This window comes from Brassica napus, chromosome C7 (genome assembly GCF_020379485.1).
Source record: "Brassica napus cultivar Da-Ae chromosome C7, Da-Ae, whole genome shotgun sequence".
In the NCBI taxonomy this organism is placed as follows: domain Eukaryota; kingdom Viridiplantae; phylum Streptophyta; class Magnoliopsida; order Brassicales; family Brassicaceae; genus Brassica; species Brassica napus.
This window is the reverse complement of record NC_063450.1, coordinates 44,912,705-44,936,164: the sequence shown is the minus strand read 5'-3', so window position 1 is coordinate 44,936,164 and position 23,460 is coordinate 44,912,705. Positions and strand designations below refer to the sequence as shown.

General features: G+C 36.5%; 5 protein-coding genes and 2 non-coding genes across 8 annotated transcripts; 3 read left to right on the top strand and 4 right to left on the bottom strand.

The window, feature by feature from the left end:
* The first annotated feature begins 4,399 nt into the window (after positions 1 to 4,399).
* On the top strand, positions 4,400 to 6,365 carry LOC111213732 (transcription factor TCP5-like). The gene is made up of 2 exons (XM_022715553.2): positions 4,400 to 4,709; positions 4,977 to 6,365. The coding sequence occupies exon 2, from the start codon at positions 5,013 to 5,015 to the stop codon at positions 6,105 to 6,107; it is 1,095 nt and encodes a 364-aa protein (XP_022571274.1). The 5' UTR covers positions 4,400 to 4,709; positions 4,977 to 5,012; the 3' UTR covers positions 6,108 to 6,365.
* Positions 6,366 to 14,983: 8,618 nt separating this feature from the next.
* Positions 14,984 to 15,055, bottom strand: TRNAT-CGU. Its single transcript has one exon. It is a non-coding gene; the product is annotated as a tRNA-Thr (tRNA).
* Positions 15,056 to 15,229: 174 nt separating this feature from the next.
* Positions 15,230 to 17,494, bottom strand: LOC106407451 (pollen-specific leucine-rich repeat extensin-like protein 2). 2 transcript variants are annotated; one of them, XM_013848310.3, is made up of 4 exons: positions 17,229 to 17,494; positions 16,441 to 16,977; positions 15,496 to 16,346; positions 15,230 to 15,401 (listed from the first exon to the last, which is right to left on the bottom strand). In XM_013848310.3, the coding sequence occupies exons 2-4, from the start codon at positions 16,919 to 16,921 to the stop codon at positions 15,372 to 15,374; spliced, it is 1,362 nt and encodes a 453-aa protein (XP_013703764.1). In that variant the 5' UTR covers positions 16,922 to 16,977; positions 17,229 to 17,494; the 3' UTR covers positions 15,230 to 15,371. The 2 variants fall into 2 exon arrangements, with proteins under 2 accessions (XP_013703764.1, XP_013703768.1); XM_013848314.3 differs by lacking the exon at positions 17,229 to 17,494 and adding an exon at positions 17,131 to 17,218.
* On the bottom strand, positions 17,460 to 17,532 carry TRNAA-CGC. The gene has a single exon. It is a non-coding gene; the product is annotated as a tRNA-Ala (tRNA).
* A 180-nt stretch (positions 17,533 to 17,712) lies between these two features.
* LOC106410618 (pentatricopeptide repeat-containing protein PNM1, mitochondrial-like) lies at positions 17,713 to 19,435 on the top strand. The gene has a single exon (XM_013851161.3). The coding sequence runs from the start codon at positions 17,713 to 17,715 to the stop codon at positions 19,255 to 19,257; it is 1,545 nt and encodes a 514-aa protein (XP_013706615.2). The 3' UTR covers positions 19,258 to 19,435.
* A 59-nt stretch (positions 19,436 to 19,494) lies between these two features.
* On the top strand, positions 19,495 to 20,677 carry LOC106410619 (COBRA-like protein 5). The gene is made up of 4 exons (XM_013851162.3): positions 19,495 to 19,732; positions 19,849 to 19,922; positions 20,001 to 20,439; positions 20,517 to 20,677. The coding sequence occupies exons 1-4, from the start codon at positions 19,666 to 19,668 to the stop codon at positions 20,555 to 20,557; spliced, it is 621 nt and encodes a 206-aa protein (XP_013706616.1). The 5' UTR covers positions 19,495 to 19,665; the 3' UTR covers positions 20,558 to 20,677.
* LOC106410620 (cleavage stimulation factor subunit 50) lies at positions 20,557 to 23,303 on the bottom strand. Its single transcript, XM_048762015.1, has 13 exons — positions 23,110 to 23,303; positions 22,774 to 22,857; positions 22,589 to 22,698; positions 22,427 to 22,496; positions 22,225 to 22,308; positions 22,056 to 22,133; positions 21,904 to 21,974; positions 21,769 to 21,820; positions 21,621 to 21,678; positions 21,435 to 21,535; positions 21,188 to 21,342; positions 20,993 to 21,101; positions 20,557 to 20,906 (listed from the first exon to the last, which is right to left on the bottom strand). The coding sequence occupies exons 1-13, from the start codon at positions 23,212 to 23,214 to the stop codon at positions 20,691 to 20,693; spliced, it is 1,293 nt and encodes a 430-aa protein (XP_048617972.1). The 5' UTR covers positions 23,215 to 23,303; the 3' UTR covers positions 20,557 to 20,690.
* Positions 23,304 to 23,460: the final 157 nt, after the last annotated feature.

Here is a 23,460-nt window from a genome sequence, read left to right as displayed (position 1 = left end):
ATCCGAAAGTCAGCATCCTAGATCTGATTAGACCTAGTTTATATACTTGAATGGATTTTAAATTGCTATATCGGAAAAACCTATATCAAATCTGAAAATCCCAAGAGCCGAATGAGTATCCGAACATTTATATAAGTTATAATTATACTTATAATAATATTCATACCTAAAGCTAAAATTATAAATAAAATATATTAGTTATTTTGGGTATTTATGATTAAAAATGGATGTTTTAGAAACAAAATATCCAGATCAATTGTATTCATGGTTACTTTCAGATCAAAATAACTTATTTGAACCATATCTAATAAGTATTTTTGGTTATTTTTAATTATTTTGGGTAAATTTATGTAATTTGGATATAAATACCCAGACTAAGTCAGAAAGTTTGGTTATTTCAGTTAAAAAATATCCGAATCCGAACCAGATATAACAGATATTCTGAACTTTTTAAAATCTATTTATCAGAAAAGATATAACAATAAAATAAATAGACCTGTTTAATTTTAAGATCTAATAGAATTATTATAATATTTTGTTTGTGTGTTAATATATTTTTGGTTTTTCTTATACGGGTAAAATATATCAGATGATAAAAGTAAAATATATTATATTAAAATAAAGTATATATATATATATATCTCAAATAAACTATTTCTGTCAGTCCAAAGACTATGAATTTATGTTGAAAGAAAAAAGGAAGGTGAATCTTAAACCTATCAAGTTAATATAACGGAAAAATGTTGATAAAATATGTTACTATTTGCTCCCAAAAAACTATAAAGATTTTTGGTCTGATAATTTAGTTATAACTATAAAAGAAATAGTTGAGAGAAATGGGTCCCATCTATTTTGTATGATTCATACGAAAAAAACAAAGGAACTTACATGTTATACAAATATAAATTAGCTGCAGTAAAAGAAAAAAAAATGAAAATTGGTTATAGTTATTAGATAGATTTAGTCAAATATGTTCCAGTCATTTATTTGCACAGGCTCGTAAATATTTTGTAACGTGAGTTTTTTTATTTGTATAGGTAAGAGTTGTGGATCCCTAGAATATAGGATTAGAGGAGTAGTTACAATACATCAAATTATAAAAGGTATCGGCAGTTGATTTTGTAAAAAAAAGTCCAATGGCAAATAAGTAATATTCCTTAAAAACAGGACATTAGTGGTTATGGAACTGCTTTGTTATTTAGATGCATGTAATTAGTCATATAACCAGTTATATATTGATGCCGTATTATTTTAAGTTGGACTGAACTAATATCAACCGGACATGTTCCTAATTTAATAGTATTGATTTTATGTGTTTTGGATGCAAAAACTTGTGTTCCCACATTACAAACACTCTCAACTCCCTCCCTAGCGAGATAGAATTCGAATTTTATGATACTTATAGGTATGTATCACCAAGTCATCACCAATGATATATACACATTCTCTCATCTAATTAAACCCTAACGGTTGTCTTAGTTTCCAACATCGTTGTTCTAAACGGTTACTGGATGACTGAAACACTGTAATTTCTTATGTTAAGAGTTATTCATTTGGGTTAATATATGGAGGTTGGGGAGTTTGAATATACAGTTAATATGGCTGGTTAGCAGATTTCATTCGATGATATTTAGACTCATAAATCATATAAAAATATACAGTTTTTGTTGCGCAATGACAATTATGTAAGAACAAAACAGATTCCTATTTCTAGGTTTTACGTCATAATGATCACTGCGATGAGAAGTTCAGTTTTGTTCATCCATCATCATTATAGGCATGCGACCACATATTGGCATTTTCTTCTCAGACATCCCCAACATTTCTCTTTCAGTAATCATTTCAATTTCCGCTAAATCAGAAAATCCCAAAAAGGCAATTATGTTGAAGAATAGTACACATTCTTAAAAGGGTTTAATTAATAATACTTAGGGTTTTTAATGCCGAGCTTGCTATATACTTATTTTGAGAAATCATGGAAAGTAAAAACAACCTGGCTATTAAAAATGCACATGGAGAAGCAGACTGAGATTTAAAATTTTGCAGAGCTTTGACATAATTGTGCGAAAACTCAAAAGTATCAAACATATACAAATATATATACATGTAAAACGTATAAGGGTCACAAGATCCTATGCTCGAAAAGTCAGAGGAGTTTAAGTCCAGAAGCTGCAAGTCCCATCATTCATCTCTAGATCCTCTGCTTCCATTCGTTTGTGCATTCATCTATAGGATTATGTTACTTTTGTCAATATGATGATTAGGTTTACGTTAAGAAAATTCCTTTAACATAAATCTAAGGAGGGTATGTAGAAAATGCAGGAACAGCTTTTATGAAGATGCTTTTATCAGAAAACTTTTTTTGAAGATGCATGGTACGAACTACGAACTATTATACGTAGTAGTTTATCATATACTCCCTCCGTTTCATATTGTAAATAGTTTTAGGGAAATGTTTTTGTTTCAAAATGTAAGTAGTTTTCGTATTTCTAGGTAACTTTTACATTTATTGAATACAGTGTGACCAATCAAATTAAATAGACTTATTTTTTATTAGTTAAATTATATCTAACCTATTTATTATAAAATGCTTCTTAATCTTCGTGCTTTTAGCCAAAAACGAAGGAGTATAATACACATAGCCGATGCAAATTAAAGTCATATATCTGCCGTTCCCATACATAATTAAAAAACCCTACAAAAGTCCCTATAATAATTTGTGGTATTGAAATTCAAGAAGAAAAAAAACTAAAGTGTACTACTTTATCATCATTCCCTATTTATACTAATGTTTCGGAAAATCTATGCAACCTTTGATGCGAGATGAACACATACCAGTCTATCAGATCTGATCATACTCTATCTGGCTATTAATATTGTATACAATTAATACTCTTTTGAGTTATTTTTTATAACTATGATATTTATGCGACTTGTATTTAAGAAAATAAAGATGTTATATATATACAGCATCTTGTTAGTGGAGAGACTTTCAATTAAGCTAACTTTTCTCTAAAAGTTCCGTCATAAATATACAGAAGACTATATGTTCTATTGAATTTGATCACAAGATTATGAATATATTACATAATTATTGAAGCATTTCTGAATTTGAAACCATATGTCAATAACGCAATAATATTCCATTGGGTTAAATGCACGGTCAGTTATAGAAGACTTTATAATAGCTAGTGATCAACTTGGATACAAAGAACAAAAACATGGCGTGATTGTGGGCAAAAATCTCAGTGGCAAAGACGCATAGAAGAGAAGTGGTCCACATATCTCTTTGAGTATTTAAGCATTAGATGCTTTCAAGAAAAACCTATACTCTTTGGTCCATTCTCTATGTCAGAGAGAGACCCTTATCTCCTCTAGCTGTCAATTTATAATTGTTACAAAATTATACGTTTTAATATATAACCTACAATTTTTTTTTTTTTTTTTTGCTAAAAAATATATAACCTACAAGTTACATGCATATATTTACTTAGAAATAAAAGCTTTCTCAAATCTCAACAATATGGTTTAAACAAGTTTAACTTCTTCATCACTAAATTCAGTTACGTTCCAACAAAGTTGCTTCGTTGATATACAATAATTTTTATCCAAACTTTTATATTATTGTAGTTGTATAATAATTTGAATTTCCCAACGACTGTAAATGTAATAAAAACTCTATAAATTAATAATATTAAAATATGGTATTTTTTAAGTTTACAATTTTTTTAGATATGTATATTTGGTATTTTCTGTAAAATAAGAAAGATAAATAATTTTAATATATCTTTTATGTTGTTTTATCCGATTATTTGGTGTACATAAAATATATACCGTAAATATTAGTGTATTTTTGGTGTAAAATAATATGAAATATTTTGAATTGTTTAGATAACTAAAAAAGATTTTATTGTGAATAAGAAGAAAAATATAATATTTTTCTAAACTTCACATACATTAAATATTAATTTATATTTATGTCTGAACAATATATTTATATGATTTTTTTTAAGAAAAATATTATCTTATTATTTATCTTATTATTTTATATTTTGTTAGTTCAATATTGGAACTGATAAAATTTATTAATTTATTGTGTTATTAGTTTATCGATTATTAATTTCTAATGTATGTTTTGTCTTATACGATTGTAAATGGTTTCAAACTCTTGCCTTCCTAAAATGAATTTAAACGGATGCTATAATTGTTTGTCACAGTCGAAATAGAGATTAAAATATATAAAACAAAGAAGACGACAGTGATTAACTGCAAACATGGTACGAAGGATTAAATCAAAATCAAAGTGAAACCCACGAATGGGAACCGAAAATAAATATTAAAATATTTAAAATTTGTTGTAAAGTTTACATATAAAATTCTTATATGACATGAGTGTTAGACGAAGCCATGGACATACCCATCAGAGTATCATACACTACATAAATTACTCTTCTTTTGTCCTTGTGCATAAATTCCTTTCATACCAAAATAAAACCCTAGGAATTGGAATAAATAATATAAAATATATATCTTAAATTCATTTATTATTTAACTTTCCACAATCATTAATAATATATACGTAAATTCTAGTTACCAAAAAAAAAATACTTCACATTGTTCATCCTCTGCCTTCTTATCTCTTCTTTCTTCTTCTAGACCCAACAAGATCTTAGACTAGGAACTCGAGCTTATACCAGTCTTCAATCGATGTAAGACCTTGTGAAATAAACTTGCTTGAATTTTAAATTTCTTTTGAACTTCCAATTCTTAGATGCAGTGAAAGATATCATATCAATCAAATCTATTTTGCTTTGTTTTTCATGTAAATGATTTTGCTCCTAAACATTGAAGAAAGCAACAATTACATCACTTCAATTCACCTCAATTTCATTGCATAATTAGAAGCTACACCAACCTTTTGTTCTCTTTTATGTTGTTAAATCAGTTGATTTTCTTGCCTTCTTGTTTGTTTTCAGATCTGTTCTTCTGAAGAAAAATATCATTTAATTGAGATGAGATCAAGAGACTGCGATGAAGAGGAGATTCAAGCAAAGCAAGAAGGAGATCATAATGAAAATAATAATCATCAAGTAAACTTAAACAACATATTGCAGCAGCAGAATCAGCCTAGTTCGTTATCATCATCGAGGCAATGGACCTCAGCTTTTAGAAATCCAAGAATTGTTCGAGTCTCTAGAACGTTCGGTGGCAAAGATAGACACAGCAAAGTCTGCACAGTCCGTGGCCTTAGAGACCGGAGAATAAGGTTGTCCGTTCCAACAGCAATTCAACTTTACGACCTTCAAGATCGATTAGGGCTGAGTCAGCCAAGCAAAGTCGTTGATTGGCTACTCGAAGCAGCAAAAGATGACGTCGACAAGCTTCCTCCATTACAATTCCCACATGGCTTTAACCAAATGTATCCAAATCTTTTCTTTGGAAACTCAGGAATAGGAGAATCATCATCATCAACATCAGCGTTTCCAGGTACTAATCTTGGGTTCTTGGAGAGTTATGATCTTGGTGGCTCTTCTTCAAGAACAAGATCAAGAATCCAAGAAACACCTAGAGAGAGTTTCGATCTTGATAAAGGGAAATGGATCAAGAACGATGAGAACGCTGACCATCATCAAGATCATGGGTTCGATGCCAGTCATCAACATTTCTCTCTCACCAATCCTTACAACAACAGCAATGCTTCCTCTTATTACAACCTTGGACATCTTCAACACTCGTTAGACCAGTCCGGTAATAACGTTACTGTCGCAATATCCAATGTTCCTAGTAATAATAACAACAATAATCTCAATTTGCCTCCACCGTCGTCTGCTGGAGATGGATCTCAGCTCTTTTTTGGTCCTCCTCCTCCGGCAATGAGCTCTCTATTTCCTACGTATCCATCGTTCCTTGGAGCTTCTCATCATCAACATCATCATGTCGTTGATGGAGCAGGAAACCTTCAGCTCTTTAGATCCAATGCTAACACAGCGTCGCAGCAACAGATGATGACGGGTAACTCTAGTTTGATTAGACCGTTTCATCATTTGATGAGCTCGAATCATGATACGGATCGCCATAGTAGTGATGACAATGATTCAGATTCGTGAAAGATTCATATATCTATACTATACATACATATGTTATATGCATACGTACGTATTCTTCTATAGTTTATATTTAGATGATCAGTCTTGGACTTGGTTTTGGTTTTTATAAATTCATCTTTTATGTATATATTGAGTTTTAATAATCTGATGATCAGTCTTGGACTTGGATTCGAATAAAGATATTCGTAATGCGAGGTTGGTGTTTTATGCTTATATATATTTGGTGCTTGTATTTATATAATTTAATTTTCGATGTCTCGTTAGATTTTGCTTGCTTATGAAATTCTATGAATTCTCCTAGTTCGTCTTCTGTATCCAACTATTCATTGATTAATATATACATAACATGGTGCTCAAATAAAAAGGGATATAGACGATGTAGGTTTGTCATAAATATCTTAACATGTAGAGAATTTTTAACATAATGTATATTCTCGCAATATGTATAGTTTTGATTAGTAATTATATTTCACTAGTTAGGGTTTATGTTTTGGAAACATGGCATTACTTGTTAGCATTTGAATCCCACAGCGATCGCTTAGAAAACGATTTAGAAAAAAAAAACATAAAGGCATGTTTATGAATTTTATCATAACATGCTTCTCTCGCTAACAAAAATGATAAACGACAATAATACGAGCATACATCTTGAAATTATAGTCACCAGTGTGCAGCCTGGTCGTCGGAACACGCATTAGTCGTAAGGAATATTTTTTTTCCCTATTATATGGTCTTATAGTTATCCGTTTTCTATTGGAATATTGCTATTCTTTAATATATTTGGTGACCAATGAAATTGGAAATAAATGAATAATTTTTAATTTATCTCTACTTTGATGGACGGTTGAGATTAATCTAAAGTAAATCCTAAAGAGGAATTATGTCATCTCTCCACCTATAAATACATATCTTTATACCATCATAAAGATATCATAAAAGCAACAACTAACGTTATAGGCGAGGTTAGAGAAACCTTAAGAGTTCCTAAAAAGAGATTGAGTTGTTCATCATCCATTCAGGATTCAATCTATTCAGGAAGATCTCTTAGGCAAAATGAATCCAGATAACTCTATAAACATTTGTATTGATTAACAATTTAAAGAGATTAGTTTCAAGAGATTAGGCCTCACTACTCGAATATGATTCAAAAGTATTACAATTTAAATTCAGTTCTAATCCAAATTCGACAAGGAAAAATGTTAACAAAAAAAATATTGTTGAAACTTTGAAAAAATAAAAGATCGACCTCAACCATGATTCCATAGTCACAAATTGAATATATATATATATGTATATATACAAATTTGGTACTTTTCGTTTAAGTACGTAATTTGTACTGTACGCTATCGCTAAATATTCTTGTGGTGATATATCTAATAAATTTATTCGTGCACAAGTCAAATGGAAAGCAACTGAAGGGATCGTTGCTTGTCATGTGTCAGAAAAAGAACACCAATAATTCCAATAATTGTATATCTACCATTATACATTTTCTTATAACAACTACGTGTATTTGGACGAGATTTTACGAATTTATTAATAAAATACAAATGTGTTATATGCATGTTCTACGTATACAAAATTAGAAGTATAGATAGATTCCTTTTCGTAGTGCCTAGGCGCACGGCAGTATATAATGCATGCCAAACCCTAGCCTCGTGTGTAAATATGCGTCACACGTATATATATACGTGAGTATTTAGTATTTACTAAGAAAGTGTGCATTTATATATGTATATATATAATATACACTGTAAGACAAACTAGTTTGAGATTGTTTTTTCTTAGAACCACTAGTTGAGATTGTTAGCTAGCGTTTTCCTCATCTCCGTAATTGCTGACTTTTGATCTATTCCTCAAGATCAGAGTTCCAAATGTTCGACATGGTGGTCTTTAGCCGACACTGGGTTGATTTCAATAAGAGAGGTAATAAATGTGATGAAATTATACTCATAAGTACATTCGAATTCACGTGTTTGTGATTGTGTGTGAGAAGAAATTTTTGGGTTCACCCCGTAGGGTAAACCTCTAGATTCACTATCCAATAGTGTTTGTGTATTTGATATTTGATATCTTTTGAAAAAGAAAATAAAATTAAATATCCAAATTAGATTATATTTTTAAAATAAAATAATAAAAATAGTTACAAAAAATAAATTAATTAATATTGTTAAGTCTTCAGCAAAATACTAAACCCTATGCCCTAAATACTAAACCCTAAACCCTAAACATTAAACCTTAAACTTTGGATAAACTCTAAACCATTGGAAAATCTTAAACCCTAAATCATACATTAAAAACTAAATTTTAATAACACTAAACCCTAAATCCTAATCACTAAACCCTAAACCCTTGGGTAAACTCTGAACCCTTGGATAAATCATAAACTCTAGGGTTTAATTTTAAATATTTTTGATTTAGAGTTTATGATTTATCCAAGGGTTCATGGTTTATCCAAGGGTTTAGAGTTTAGTGATTAGAGTTTAGGGTTTAGTGTTATTAAGATTTAGTTTTTAATGTATGATTTAGGGTTTAAAATTTTCCAATGGTTTACGGTTTATCCAAGATTTAAAGTTTATAATTTAGGGTTTGGAGTTTAGGATTTAGGGTATAGGATTTAGTATTTTGCTAACGGTTTGATAATATTTATTTATTTATTTTTTGTAACTATTTTTATGTATTTTTATTGTTTTATTTTAAAAATATAATCTTATTTGGAAATTCAATTTTGTTTCGTTTTTTAAAAGATATCAAATATCAAATACTCAAACACTATTGGTTAGTGAATCTAGAGGTTCACCCTCGTGTGTGAGGGAGAGAAGATATTAATTTTTTCAGTTACAAAAAAAAGAACAGTAAAATTTATGAGTAATATGCTGATTAAGTGTTTTCAAAAAGTTAAACATATCTAAAAAATTTGTATGGATTCCAAGTAAAACTCTGCAAATTTCACAAAATAATCATCATCTACAAGGAATAAAATTGTTTATAAGAAAAACAAAATATCCCAAAGCTATATATATAAAACAATATTCTTTGTAAGACAAACATAAAACGCACCATTAAATTTATTGTGTATAAGTAAATTTAAGGCTTTTCTTGATGTCATGTAATATAGACAAAATTTAAAGGAAAAATCAGTAATAGACAAAAAAATGATGTAAAATACTCTTATAAGTTGATCCACAATCAACTCAACACAATATTGGTATATTAATCTTTGTCCAAATGTTTTAAAATTAATGATCAAAGGATCATTTTAAAATGGTGTATTAAGGACAAAATTTATTTTTAGAAAATGAAAATGATTCGAACTGATACATTAAAAGTTATGAGTCAGTTTATTTATCACCAATTAATCTTATATTTATAACTCATCTAAATTAATAATTTAAGTTACACATAATTCCTAAACACTTCAAAAAGCATATAATACAAAAATAGTTTTGGATCCGGATTTTGGATTATGTCGCAGACGATACACCAGCAAGAATCCTTTTACTTATCAATTAATATTGTGATCAAATAACATATACACAAATGTATGTATATATATAGGTCTTATTTCACTGAACATTCTTTTCTGGTCAATTTCACTGAACGATCTATAGTTTATAATCGCGACAGAAATGATAAAATCTGCAACGTCTTTGTAATCTCAAGTTCTTGGTTCATAATAATATACCACCAAATAAAATAAAATATAAATATGTAAAGAAAAAGGAGAAGTGAGAAGGAGAAGTGAGAAGGAGAAGTGAGCATTGGGATTAGAGGGGTCAGAGAAGGAAAGGGAAATAAGAGAAGCAGTTAAGACAGCAACTGAATTGCAGGCAAGAACTGATCCCTATCTTCCAAGTTTAGTCCTCTCTCTCAGTTGTAGGGCCATTAATCGCCATTAGTAATTTATCGGTTGAAAACATAACTTATTTTCCTTTTAGGTGGTCCTTTTGATCTTTTTAATAAATCTTGTTTAGATATAGATGGGCACATACTTGTCAAGAAAATTCAAAGATTTGCCATTAGATTTTCTCTTTCTTCTTTCAACCAAGATCTCTATTAATTACCTACACCACATCTCTTCTTATAGATCGGCTGAAAGGGTATTCATTGCACTTAGTCTTAGATGATAATATTATTAATCCATCAACCTACATGTATATCTCCTCTACAGCTCTCTGATGTGATTTACAATATCATATAAATGAGCATGTGACGAGATCACATACATATATATATATATATATGAGAGTATGATACCTCAAGATGGGCATTAGATGACATAATAATACGAGTATATCTTAAATTAATGGGATATATATATATGATCCATATGATTATAGACTTCTTTTTCATCACCAGCATGCTTCAAAGTTAAGAGAGGAAGAAAACAAACAGGTCCACTTCATTTCATTTTCACATAATTCACTGACTTAGGCATGCAATTCTTTTTGTTTTCTCCTTTTTCTTTTTCAATTCTTTTTTTTTTGCAGAGGCATTTATTTATGATACATTTTTTATTGGGAAATTGCCACAAATACCACATTCATAGTATCATTTTTTATGTTTATACTAACCACTTTTACCCTCACTTTTAATGAAGGGTAAAAGACACTAATACCTCTATGGTTAACTAATCTAGATTTAGGATTTAGAATTGAGGGGTGGAGTTTTTAGAATGTGAAATTTAGGATTCTCATAAATATATAAATAAATACTTAAAAAATATAAAAATTTTGGAAAAATTTCATGTTTTCCACTTTCATGGTACCACTTTTCATCTTTACCACCACTAAAGGAACATTTTCAAAAATACATTGTTCATTAAGTGGCAAAAGACTCTTATACTCTTGTTATCTATATATAATCAATCATTATTTAAATTAAAAAATAAAAATAAATATTTTTTAATGTTTTCGAATTATACTTTTTCAAATTCGAACTTTTTTTAAAAACACAATTCAAATTTTTTTTTTGATTTTTTTTTTAAATTTTCTTTTTAAAAATAGAAAATTATGTTTGAAACTATTTTTAAAAGTTTTTTTTATATTTTTAAATATTTATTTATATATTTATTAGAATCCTAAATTTTATATTCCAAAAACCCTACCCCACCCTCAACTTTAAATCCTAAGTCTAGATTAGTTAACCCTAGGGGTATAAGTGTCTTCTACCCTTCATTAAAAGTGAGGGTAAAAGTGATTAGTGTAGACATGAAAAGTGGTACTATGAATGTGATATTTGTGGCAATTTCCCATTTTTTTTTTAAAATATAGTTTCAAACATAATTTTCGAATTTCAAAGAGAAATTTTGAAAAAAATATAAAAAAAATTTATAATAAAGTTCGAATTTGAAAAAGTATAATTTGAAAACATAAAGAAAAATATTTTTTATTTTTTTTATTTATTTAAATAATGATTTATTATATATATAACGAGGGTATAAGAGTCTTTTGCCACTTAATAAATAAGATATTTTAAAAAAATTATTTTAGTGGTGGTAAAGATGAAAAATGGTACCATGAAAGTGGTACACATAAAATTTCTTTCCCCTTTTTAATTCCTAATTTTTGTAGGCCACAACAACGAAACTATCTAGTTTATCGTTCCAAAGAAACATTATACCACATTTTCTTCCTTTGGTATTATAAAGAAATATAAAAACTCGATATGGAGATCCATCCGAGCCTCTGTAAAGGGTGAATTTGACATCCCTCAAAGCCCGAAGAACAGACGGCCCAGCCCACTCAGGACGAAACGGTGACTCGGCGTGATGGCTCAAAACGCGCGTCTCTCGGCGTAACGTGGGAAAGCTTTCGGTCGACTTCCCGGCTAAGCGTCCCCGACTTAACGGCCTCTCGAGACAGCATGGGCTTGTCGGCCCAGCGAGTTAGAAGCCCACGAAGACGGTGCAAACTAGGTCATGGGAGAGCACGAGGTCAACTATATAAAGGGAAGGAGACGCAACGAGAGAAGAATCTGAAATCATTGACACTCAATGGGCGGCTAGATTAGGGTTTTACCTTTGTTATCTCGCCTTGTTGTATCTCTCCGGTAAAGCCTTCTAGGCTCCGGTACCTTGTCGTGATGAACCCGTTCGAATTCCTCGAGTGGAACCTCGCTCGCGTCTCTCGAGGGACGAGATACGGTCGCAACCTCTTTCCCTTTCTGTTCACGAGATAACCTCCCACCAGACGACATATCGCTATCTATGTTACAACAACAACCTAGAGAGAGAAGTGGAGGGAAAGAGAGAGAAAGTACCTGGATAACGTAGAGAAGAATAGAAGGAATGAGAAACGAGCAAGTATTTATAGGGGAGAGATGGGGTGCTTCTCCGAGGCGTCATCATGATATCTACGTGGGGCTACGTGGGCCTAGGAACAGTATTTAGTCGCCTAAGAAATCGAAACGTTGATTCGGCTTCCCGAAATAACCGGACCCGACTCCAAGTCGAACCAGCGGTTGGGGTGGAATCGGATCTAACCAAACCAAAACCGGTTTAGCTAAGATTTGATTAAACTGCCCGACAGAGCGAAATACTTAACGGTGCCTCGCGATGCCCGATCCGATAATGTATCTTCGAGGCGACCCGTCTGTTCTTCCAAGCCATTAACCATCTAAATTCATCAAGTTCAACAGGACGTTTATCTCGATGAACTGGGGGGACTTACTGTAGAGGGTGAATTCGACATCCCTCAAGGCCCGAGGAACAGACGGCCCAGCCCACTCAGGACGAAACGGTGGCTCGGCGTGATGGCTCAAAACGCGCGTATCTCGGCGTAACGTGGGAAAGCTTTCGGTCGACTTCCCGGCTAAGCGTCCCCGACTTAACGGCCTCTCGAGACAGCATGGGCTTCTCGGCCCAGCGAGTTAGAAGCCCACGAAGACGATGCAAACTAGGTCATGGGAGAGCACAAGGTCAACTATATAAAGGGAAGGAGACGCAACGAGAGAAGGATCCGAAATCATTGACACTCACTGGGCGGCTAGATTAGAGTTTTACCTTTGTTATCTCGCCTTGTTATATCTCTTCGGTAAAGCCTTCTAGGCTCCGGTACCTTGTCGTGATGAACCCGTTCGAATTCCTCGAGTGGAACCTCGCTCGCGTCTCTCGAGGGATGAGATACGGTCGCGACCTCTTTCCCTTTCTGTTCACGAGATAACCTCCCAGCAGACGACATATCGATATCTATGTTACAACAACAACCTAGAGAGAGAAGTGGAGGGAAAGAGAGAGAAAGTACCTGGATAACGCGGCGAAGAATAGAAGGAATGAGAAACGAGCAAGTATTTATAGGGAGTGATGGGGTGCTTCCCCGAGGCGTCATCATGATATCTACGTGGGCCTACGTGGGCCTAGGAACAGTATTTAGTCGCCTAAGAAATCGAAACGTCGATTCGGCTTCCCGAAATAACCGGACCCGACTCCAAGTCGAACCAGCGGTTGGGGTGGAATCGGATCTAACCAAACCAAAACCGGTTTAGCTAAGATTTGATTAAACTGCCCGACAGAGCGAAATACTTAACGGTGCCTCGCGATGCCCGATCCGATAATGTATCTTCGAGGCGACCCGTCTGTTCTTCCAAGCCATTAACCTTCTAAATTCATCAAGTTCAAGAGGACGTTTATCTCGATGAACTGGGGGGACTTACTGTAGAGGGTGAATTCGACATCCCTCAAGGTCCGAAGAACAGACGGCCCAGCCCACTCAGGACGAAACGGTGGCTCGGCGTGATGGCTCAAAACGCGTGTCTCTCGGCGTAACGTGGGAAAGCTTTCGGTCGACTTCCCGGCTAAGCGTCCCCGACTTAACGGCCTCTCGAGGCAGCATGGGCTTCTCGGTCCAGCGAGTTAGAAGCCCACGAAGACGATGCAAACTAGGTCATGGGAGAGCACGAGGTCAACTATATAAAGGGAAGGAGACGCAACGAGAGAAGGATCCGAAATCATTGACACTCACTGGGCGGCTAGATTAGGGTTTTACATTTGTTATCTCGCCTTGTTGTATCTCTCCGGAAAAACCTTCTAGGCTTCGGTACCTTTCTTTTTACGCATCTCTTTTCCTTGTAACCATTGAAACGCTCTTCTGACCATTAATAAGACGTCTTTGCTTTGCCCACATCTAAAAACTGAACGTTCTCTCGTTCCGTACCGTTTCCCGATCAAACAGCCTCTCACTCAATAGATTGAGAACATTTCGAGTTTAAATTTATGTTCACATTTTCAAGTATCTAAATATTAGTATTTTGATGTCGATGCAGTCCACTTATAACATCGAGTTTAATGTGTTATAAACATTTAATGATTAATTCTTCCGCACCATCTCTTGAGTTTGGGTTAGTAAAACATCTATTACTTTACAAAATGAGTATTAGATCTTTGGATGATTATAGGTTTGAAACCCTCCCCCCTCCTCCTACTAGTCCACTGAAAATATATCTGCTGGACATTTTCGAGCTTGTTAAACTGACAATATTTTTTTAAGCATAGACCTAACTGGTTTATATTCACACATATGTCAGTTGTGACAAAACAAAAAAGTTGATAATTGATATTAAATTTTTTTTAAAAAAGATAAATGCATGTTTATAGTGTTTGATATTGAAAAGATCTAATATCTAATATTAACCGTTCCACGAGAGTAAATAAAAATCCAGGATTTTATATTTTACTTTAACTATGGTTAGATTAGGAGTATATGTAACAAAAAATAATACAAAGGTTATTTTGCTCTCAGAGGTAGGATCCCAAAAGTATAATCTGGGCCGTATTTCTATCTACGCAAAGATGACATGAGTCACATAACACCATTGGGGAGTCACATAACACCATTGGGCCTTAAGAAAAAGTAAGAAAAATACTAAGGGATTCAGCAAGCCCCCGGCGAGGATCGAACTCGCGGCCTTTCGCTTACGAAGCGAACGCAATACCACTATGCTACGGAGGCATCACGACCATTGTTAGCTAGTACTAAAACATTTGCTACAACTAATCATTCATTCTCGCCTTTATCAAGCACGAATAAGATTACAATAACTTCATGTTTATTAACCATGAAGCTTTATCAAATGGATTCATTCACTTGCGAAAACGCTATCAAGTTAGAAAGAGATTACGAGAATAATCAAAATGACTTCATCATCGTAAAAATCACAAGCGAAGAACTTTTCTGTATAAACATCCATTGTTTTCAGACGAGACAAAACTGTAGAACAACATTTAGTTCTTCTCCAAGCGGCAGCAACACCGTGTCACGTGGTTCTCTACGCTTTCACATACTTATCTACATAGCCCTGCCAACAAAAACAATGAAGAACCAGGTTGAGTCTAGTCCGGGTAACGATGGACCATGAAGAGATTGTGCCACAGCTTTTTATGTTTTCTTACCATGACGAGTTTGGTCAGCTTGTCCCGTGAACTGTCAATGTACTTATCGATCTTAGCTTTTGACTTGGGCACAGGACGACCTTCCATTGAGTTGGAGACTTTATCCACGGCTCTCTTCACAATAGTCTTGAACGCCTCTTTGCTCATATTCCCTTGCCTCCACGAAGGTTTCAGAAGCTCCTTCACGAACTTCGTTAGCGCCACCTTGAAAAGCTTCATGGACCTCGATGAGTGTTTCTCCTTTGCATCCCCTCGAGACTTTTTCCTCGTGATATCACCTTCGCGTGCAGTGTTAGTCGCCTTTGGATTCTCGTTGTTGGAGTTTGGAGTCAGGGTCTCATGGCTGTTACCTTCTCCTGCATTCTCACCAAACTCATCGTTATCTTGAGAGACCACTGCTCCGATATCGTTTCCCGTGGTGTGTTCTTCCACGTCAGGTGGTTTGTTTGAGGAAACACTGACACGAGCTGTCATGTCTGACTCACTTGGAGCTTGTTTATCAACAACACCTTGGTTGTTTTCTTCCAAATTGAGTGGGGTGTTTGAGGAAATGCTCGCCTTGGGTACAGTGTAAGAGTCGCTGACTGGTTCATGCTCCTGAAGGCAATCTAGTTTAACAGATGCTGGTTCAAAGCTGTCTACGAAAGGATCATACATGTCACCGACGGGAACAATCTTGGCTCTTCCGGAGTAAGGCGAGGAAGAAGCTTGTGTAGAACCATCATCTACATCTTGGTGTATTTGAGTATCTGACTTTGAAACAGGAAGCGTTGCGCCTGTGAGAGTATTGGTTTCAGAACCGTAGTTGAGAGGTTGGCTTGGGTAACTACTCTCAGGCAGAGTGATATCATCTGAAACAAAAAGGAAGACAAATAAAACAAATGGGTAAACAAGAAAGAACCAAACTTTGGTGTTAAAAGTTAACAAAATTGTCTCAACACGAACCTTCCATCTCAATGTCAGGATCATCATATAAAGGAGAGCCATGCTCTGCCTTCTTCTCATGTGGTGAAGAAGATCCAGCGTCTTCAACAACAGGTTGTTCAAGGTCAAGAGCTCTGCCATTTAAAGACACGCTTACATGGCTTGCAGATTCAGGGTTAGCACAAGCGGTGTCTGCAAAGAGTGGGGATGAAGATGGAGGAGGAGGAAGAGGCATCCCAGGAGGTTCCAAACTCTTCAGGGGAAAAGAAAGTGGGAGGAAGCTTGGTGGAGGATGAAACGGATTAGGGAATGCTTGTGAGGGTGGCGTGGCACCAGGAGGTAACGGTGGTGGAGGCGGCAGCATTGAAACAGGTGGAAGATGAGAGTGATACTGCTGTGAGGAAGCAGGAGACGGCGGATACATATAGGGAGGAGGAGGCGGATGGATCTCGTTAGGAGGGCAGTTTCGTGGCGCAGGATTAGAGCTTCCACTAGTGTACATTCTTTGGTACAAGATGCGACAAGTTAGGATGCTTGTGATCTCAAGCTAAACGCCCACTGCCAAGAAAACACTTAGTTACAAGTTAGCTGGATGAAAAAAAAATTGTTAAAGCTCTAAGCAAAGAGAAAACCAATGTTTTTAGAAATCGACTCTAAACTCCTGAGAGTTCATCAGAAACCTAACTAAATGGATATTAGAAAGACACTAACTTATACAAAAATCGAAGAAAACTAAAAAGTTATCAACGCAACGCAACATAGCTCCAATCGCGAAGGTTTGACGTCTCACTGAAGACAGAGATACTCACCAGATTACAAAATCAAAAAGAGATGATTCTTTTTTTTTACTCCCGACGAGATGAAGACTCTGGATAGGGAGTTTTTTTGACTGGGAAAGGGACAAGAAGAACCCTAAAATCTGTGAAAGTTTCCGGAGATTTTTATTGCAGTGTGTTAAACCGGGGAGGAAGATTCGATTCGAGCTTTAGATTTTAGTTTTACCAACGTGTTGTCTAGAGAGGCCAAACAAAATCAAAAAGTGGAGAAGCGGGGAATCGAACCCGGTGCCTCTCGCATGCGAAGCGAGCGCTCTACCATATGAGCTACATCCCCTAACGATTTCTCACTACACTTATCTATTAATAATCTATGTTATTTCAAAAAAGGCTCAATCAATCCGAAAGCCCAAAAGCGAAGCCCGATCTCACTCATGAAGTAGGGTTTTTGGATATTATTACTTGCCTTGTTTCTCCTCCTCTCCCTCGATTTCTCATTTCTCACCCTAGTTCTAAAATGCCGCCGCCGTTACCGTCTCTGCAACTCCGGCGACTCCTCCTCCGCACCTTCACCACTCCTCTCCAATCACGCTCCCGCATCATCCCCCCCACCACGTCATTTCCCCACCCTCCCCCTCCCAGGTTCCCTCTATTCCCTTCCAGACTCTTCTCATCCGAAACCAATGCGTCGGATCCACAAACTCCAGACCCGACTCAGATCGCTCTCTCCTTCTCCAAGGAGCTCACCGGAACCCCCGAAGCCGATCCCCAGTCCATCTCCCAGAGGTTCCACCTCAGCTTCTCCCACATCACTCCAACTCGCGACCTGATCCTCCAAACGCTCAACCTCTCCCCGGAAGCCGGCCGCGCCGCTCTAGGGTTCAACGACTGGCTCGACTCCAACGCCGCCTTCTCCCACGACGACGAAACCGTCTCCTTGTTCGTCGATTACTTCGGCCGTCGCAAGGATTTCAAAGGGATGCAAGAGATCATCGCAAAATACAAAGGCGTCGCCGGAGCCAAGACGCTGGACTCCGCCGTCGACAGGCTGGCCCGAGCTGGCCGAGCCAAGCAGGCCGTCGAGTTCTTCGAGAGGATGGAGATCGATTACGGGTTGAAACGAGACAGAGAGTCGCTCACCTTGGTGGTGAAGAAGCTCTGCGAGAAAGGACACGCGAGTTTCGCCGAGAAGATGGTGAAGAGCACGGCTAACGAGATCTTCCCCGACGAAAAGATCTGCGATCTGTTGATCAGCGGCTGGTGCGCCGCCGAGAAGCTCGACGAGGCGACGAGATTCGCCGGCGAGATGGCGAGAGGAGGGTTCGAGATAGGTACGTTGGCTTACAACGTGATTCTTGATTGTGTGTGTAAGCTTTGTAGGAAGAAAGATCCGTTTAGGCTCCAGTCCGAAGTCGAGAAGGTCTTGCTCGAGATGGAGACACGTGGCGTGCCGAGAAATACAAAGACTTTCAATGTGTTGATTAACAATCTCTCTAAGATCAGGAGAACCGAAGAGGCGATGGAGTTGTTCGGTAGAATGAGTGAATGGGGTTGTCAGCCGGATGCTGAGACTTATCTTGTTTTGATAAGGAGTTTGTATCAGGCGGCTAGGATCGGAGAAGGAGATGAAATGATTGATAAGATGAAGTCGGCTGGGTACGGTAAGGCTTTGGATAAGAAGGAGTATTACGGGTTTTTGAAGATACTGTGTGGGATTGAGAGGCTTGAGCATGCGATGAGTGTGTTCAAGAACATGAAGGCTGATGGGTGTAAGCCTGGGATCAAGACTTATGATTTGTTGATGGGGAAGATGTGTGCGAATAACCAGCTGACTAGAGCTAATGGTTTGTACAAAGAAGCGGCGAGGAGAGGTGTTGCTGTTAGTCCTAAGGAGTACAGAGTTGATCCGAGGTTTTTGAAGAAGAAGAGTAAGGAGGTTGATAGCAATGTGAAGAAGAGGGAGACTTTGCCTGAGAAGACCGCGAGGAAGAGGAGAAGGCTCAAGCAGATCAACATGAGTTTTGTTAAGAAACCGCATAATAAGATGAGGAGGAGAATGTGATCGGTAGCATTCTCTTATGGTTCAAAACAGTCTTTGTTCTTCTTTCCTTGTTATTGTTTTGTGAGAAGGTACTGTGAACTTTTGATCAGTAGCCGAATAATCTTTCAGCTTAGTGTAACGTTTAGACACTTGTTATGGGTTGGCTCAAGAATCGGAGATAAAAGAAAGTTCTTTGCTTTTTGCTTGGTTATTCACTTGTTTGAAAATGCTCTCTTGTGAATCCAAGTTAGGTTGCACTTGTCGTTGATCATGTTTGATAATAATTAAAACAAGGATCCCGGATATCACTGTACAGCTGTTCATCACGTGGGTAAGAAGTCAAATGGGTATGAAGTCAAAGTCTGCGGCTTGATCTTTCTTCTTACATAACTTGATCTCTTTCTCCCATTGAAACCACAAGAAATTGAAATGGAGTCTCTCTTCTCTGCCATGATCGTTCTGCTCCTCGCTTCCTTTTCATGCTTCACTTCTTCAGGTAAATCTCTGAATCTTAAGAAGAAGAGGATCTCTCTACTCCTACACATTCACCTTCATTTCTCTGTTTGTCTCTTCTGAAAAACTTATGAAGTCTTTGTGTTATCTAATCTGCAGAAGCTCTCACAAGCAGCAACGGAAACATCACAATCAAATGGGATCTCATGAACTGGACACCTGATGGCTACGTAGTAAGTTCAACCATCATAGATAGCTACTTCTTGTCTCACCAAAACTCAGAGAATAAACGAACCTTTGTGTTTTCTCAGGCTGTGGTTTCAGCCTACAATTACCAGAAACAACGCTCAATTCCTTCACCGGGATGGAAAATGAGCTGGAGATGGACCAGAAAAGAGGTGATCTGGAGCATGGTCGGTGCACGAACCACAAAGCAAGGAGATTGTTCCATGTTCAAAGGAAACAGCCCTCATTCCTGCATAAATAAACCAACAGTTGTAGACTTGCCTCCTAAAACTCCCTACAACCAGCAGATTGCTAACTGCTGCAAAGGCGGTGTCTTGAAACCCGGTTTAGAAAGTGCATTTCAGATATCCGTTGGTAAAGCTGGTACAACGGTTAAGACTGTTAGGATGCCGGTAAACTTCATGTTCACAGCACCTAAACAACAGTATCTTTGTGGACCTACTAAGAACGTTAGACCCACGACGTTTATAAGCGCTGACAAAAGGAGAATGACTAGAGCACTGAGTAAGTATAATCCCAACAGATACAAGTATATAGTTCTAATTGTTGAGCTCACTTCCTTTGTTTCTATACTTATGCAGTGACCTGGAACATTATTTGCGTCTTCAACAAGGCAACATGAACACCACAAGTCTCTAAAATAATATCCTCATAAGGACACATATATCTCCATAAATTATGTTGTTTTGTATCTTCATGTAACATTTATGTTTTCAAGATATGAAAACATTTGTTTGGTTGATTAAAAGTATCTTCTACACGGATTCCTTCCAGAACCGAACTGATCTATCTGTGGTTCCACAAGTAACAAAGACTGATTCAACCGGTGAGTGCTCGACCCACCGCGGTACACCGTTATGGTTTGAAGGCCACTTTGCCACTTTCTCTGCTGTTCTCGCATCCCACGTAACGACCTCATTGTTTCCTTCATCTATGGAGATTACAAACTCTTCCGTGTCATTAAAGATTGCCTGCGTTAACCACAACAATGAAGACCGTTTAAAATAAGTCGACCAAGTGAATAATTACAGTTCCAAGAGGCTGAGAAAATCATCACCTGAGACCGCAGTTTTAACCTCTTTGCTCCGAGGTACTCCTTGACCATTCGACCAGAAGCTATTTCCCATAGCTTAACCGTAGAATCCTTACCAGACGAGAGAACAAACCTAACAAAAGCTCTAGGAGATTCAATCAACTGTTCTGTCAAGAACTAGTGTATGCTCTGAGAAGAATGATTGAACATTCTTTCTACCTTTGATCTCTGGTGAATACAGCACTAGTGACCTCTGATTTTCCATGTGCACTGCTAATGGAGCGTACACACTTTGCGCTTACCCCATCAAAGAGTCGAATAGATCCATCCTTTGAGGCTGTAACGTAGACGGATCCAGTTGAAGAATACCGCACCTGAGGAAACCAAGAATCTCACAGTCATGACTCCATGATTAACCACAAGAGATGATGACAGATAGAGCCTTACTTCAGAACATGTTAAGTACCTGATTAATGGCTCCATTTACTCCACTGTCTGGGAAAGTTGAAGGAAGGAAGCATTGATAAGTGTTTACATCGTACAGATGTGGAACCGCATGATCAGTTCCTGCCAAAAGAAAAGATTTAACATGGTATATACAATCGAAGAATCATAAAACAGCTTATTGTAACAGTCTTCTGAGAGATTTCACCTGCAAGAAGAAACTCTCCAGAAGGATGGAAAGACACAGAGCGCACGTTATGTGTATCCTACAGAATTTTAGAGTTATTAGTTCAATGACATGGCGTGTTTTGTCACAATGTAGCTAAACAGAAACTGAGAACAACCATGAGGTCTACCTGAAAAACTTTAAATGCTCGTTTAGCTGTTGTTTTAGAGAAGTCGAAGAACCTAACAGAGACGCAAAGAAAGAAGTGAACACACAATTTCTAGTAATCACATTCAGATAGGGAACATAAATGATAAGTAGATACTTTATACAGTTGTCTTTGGCACTGGATACTAGGATTGTGCTCCGAGCGTGGAAATCAAGATCGTTTATTGGCTACAAATGATTTTCATTAAGAGTATGAGACACAAACAAATCAAGAAGTTTGTGGGATAATAAAAGAACGGTAAGGCTTACTTCAGCATGATCATAAAAACTTCGTATTAATGGTCGAGCTTGAGTATCTCCTGAAAGCATCTGCTTTACTTTTGGCACCTCAAAAACACAGCACAACAGGGCATATACAAAGAACTATCAATTCTTGATGATGCTTTAAGGGGTAAAAGTTTCCAGGTAGTTTTAGTACCTCAAAGAGCTTAATAGATGTGTCTGCACCGCCGGTTGCAAAAAACATTCCATCAGAACTAAATCTTGCACACCTGACGACGCTCTATAAAAATGCATAAGCTTAACATCAGCCTAATATCAAACTGCTCAGAGAAGAATATAACTAAGGATAGACTAAGATGTGACTCATACAGAGACATGAATAATGCATTTATATATACCTTGTGCTCTGATAGCTGCTTTGATTCATGCTTTGGGAGAGTTTTTGAAGAGCCCTTTACATGAGTAGCACTAGTTGGGAAAAGTCCAAACATTCGATTAGATTATTTCAGCTCTGAAGTAACATAGAAATGTGTTACCCGTTGGAAAAAAAAGGACAAGACCTGAAGTCAATAGAAGCTGTGCGAGGATTAGTGACTGATCCATAAGAAGTGGGTAACAAGACTGATGAAGAAACACCTCTCAGTGACCCGTTGTTCTCCGCTGCAAGACCCTGTTCTCATGGGTCATAAACAACATACATATGTGGAAAAGAGAGGGAAACCGAAAAAAAAAAACAACGAACAACCTTTGCAACAAGCTCCAGAAGACGGGTTGGAGAAACCTCAACATTCAATGGTGTCATGGTGGCTGAAGCAACATCACTTGCAACCTAAAAAGTTCAACCTCAAAATCAAAACTTTAACCATTTAACAATAATGATTGAGAACTTAAGTAAGTACTCTTCTAACACATCATCCTCTAAGTATTACTATCACATGATTCATCTTCAGGAAAAGAAGAGCTTTAGCTAGATTTCAAATCCAGACAAACTATATATATAAATGAATTTCAAAGTTTAACCCTTGAACACTAAAAAGAACCCAAATTGAGAAGCTGTATGTAGTTAGTAGACGAGACATGCCTGTGAGAGATTATGGTGACGGAGATGAGCCACGATAAGGGCATTGAGCTGCCTCAAGATGTTTCCCTCTTGCAGAGCTTGCTCTAAACTGCCACTATTCTCCATCTTTTAACCCTTTAAAATTCTTTCTCAAGCTCGAAACCAGAGTAGCTCTGAGCTTCCTGTTAAGTTAAAACCTTCCGTCTTCCTCGCCTTCACTTTCAGACAAAAGGCCTTAACTATGGGCCAAATGGGCTTAAAATGAGCGAATATCAAACTAATGGGCCTTTTAATTTCTAGTGGTCACGTGCTACGCTCACGTGCGTAACGGTCGCAAAGAGTTTTGAATTTGGACTTGAGGCGCGGTATTCC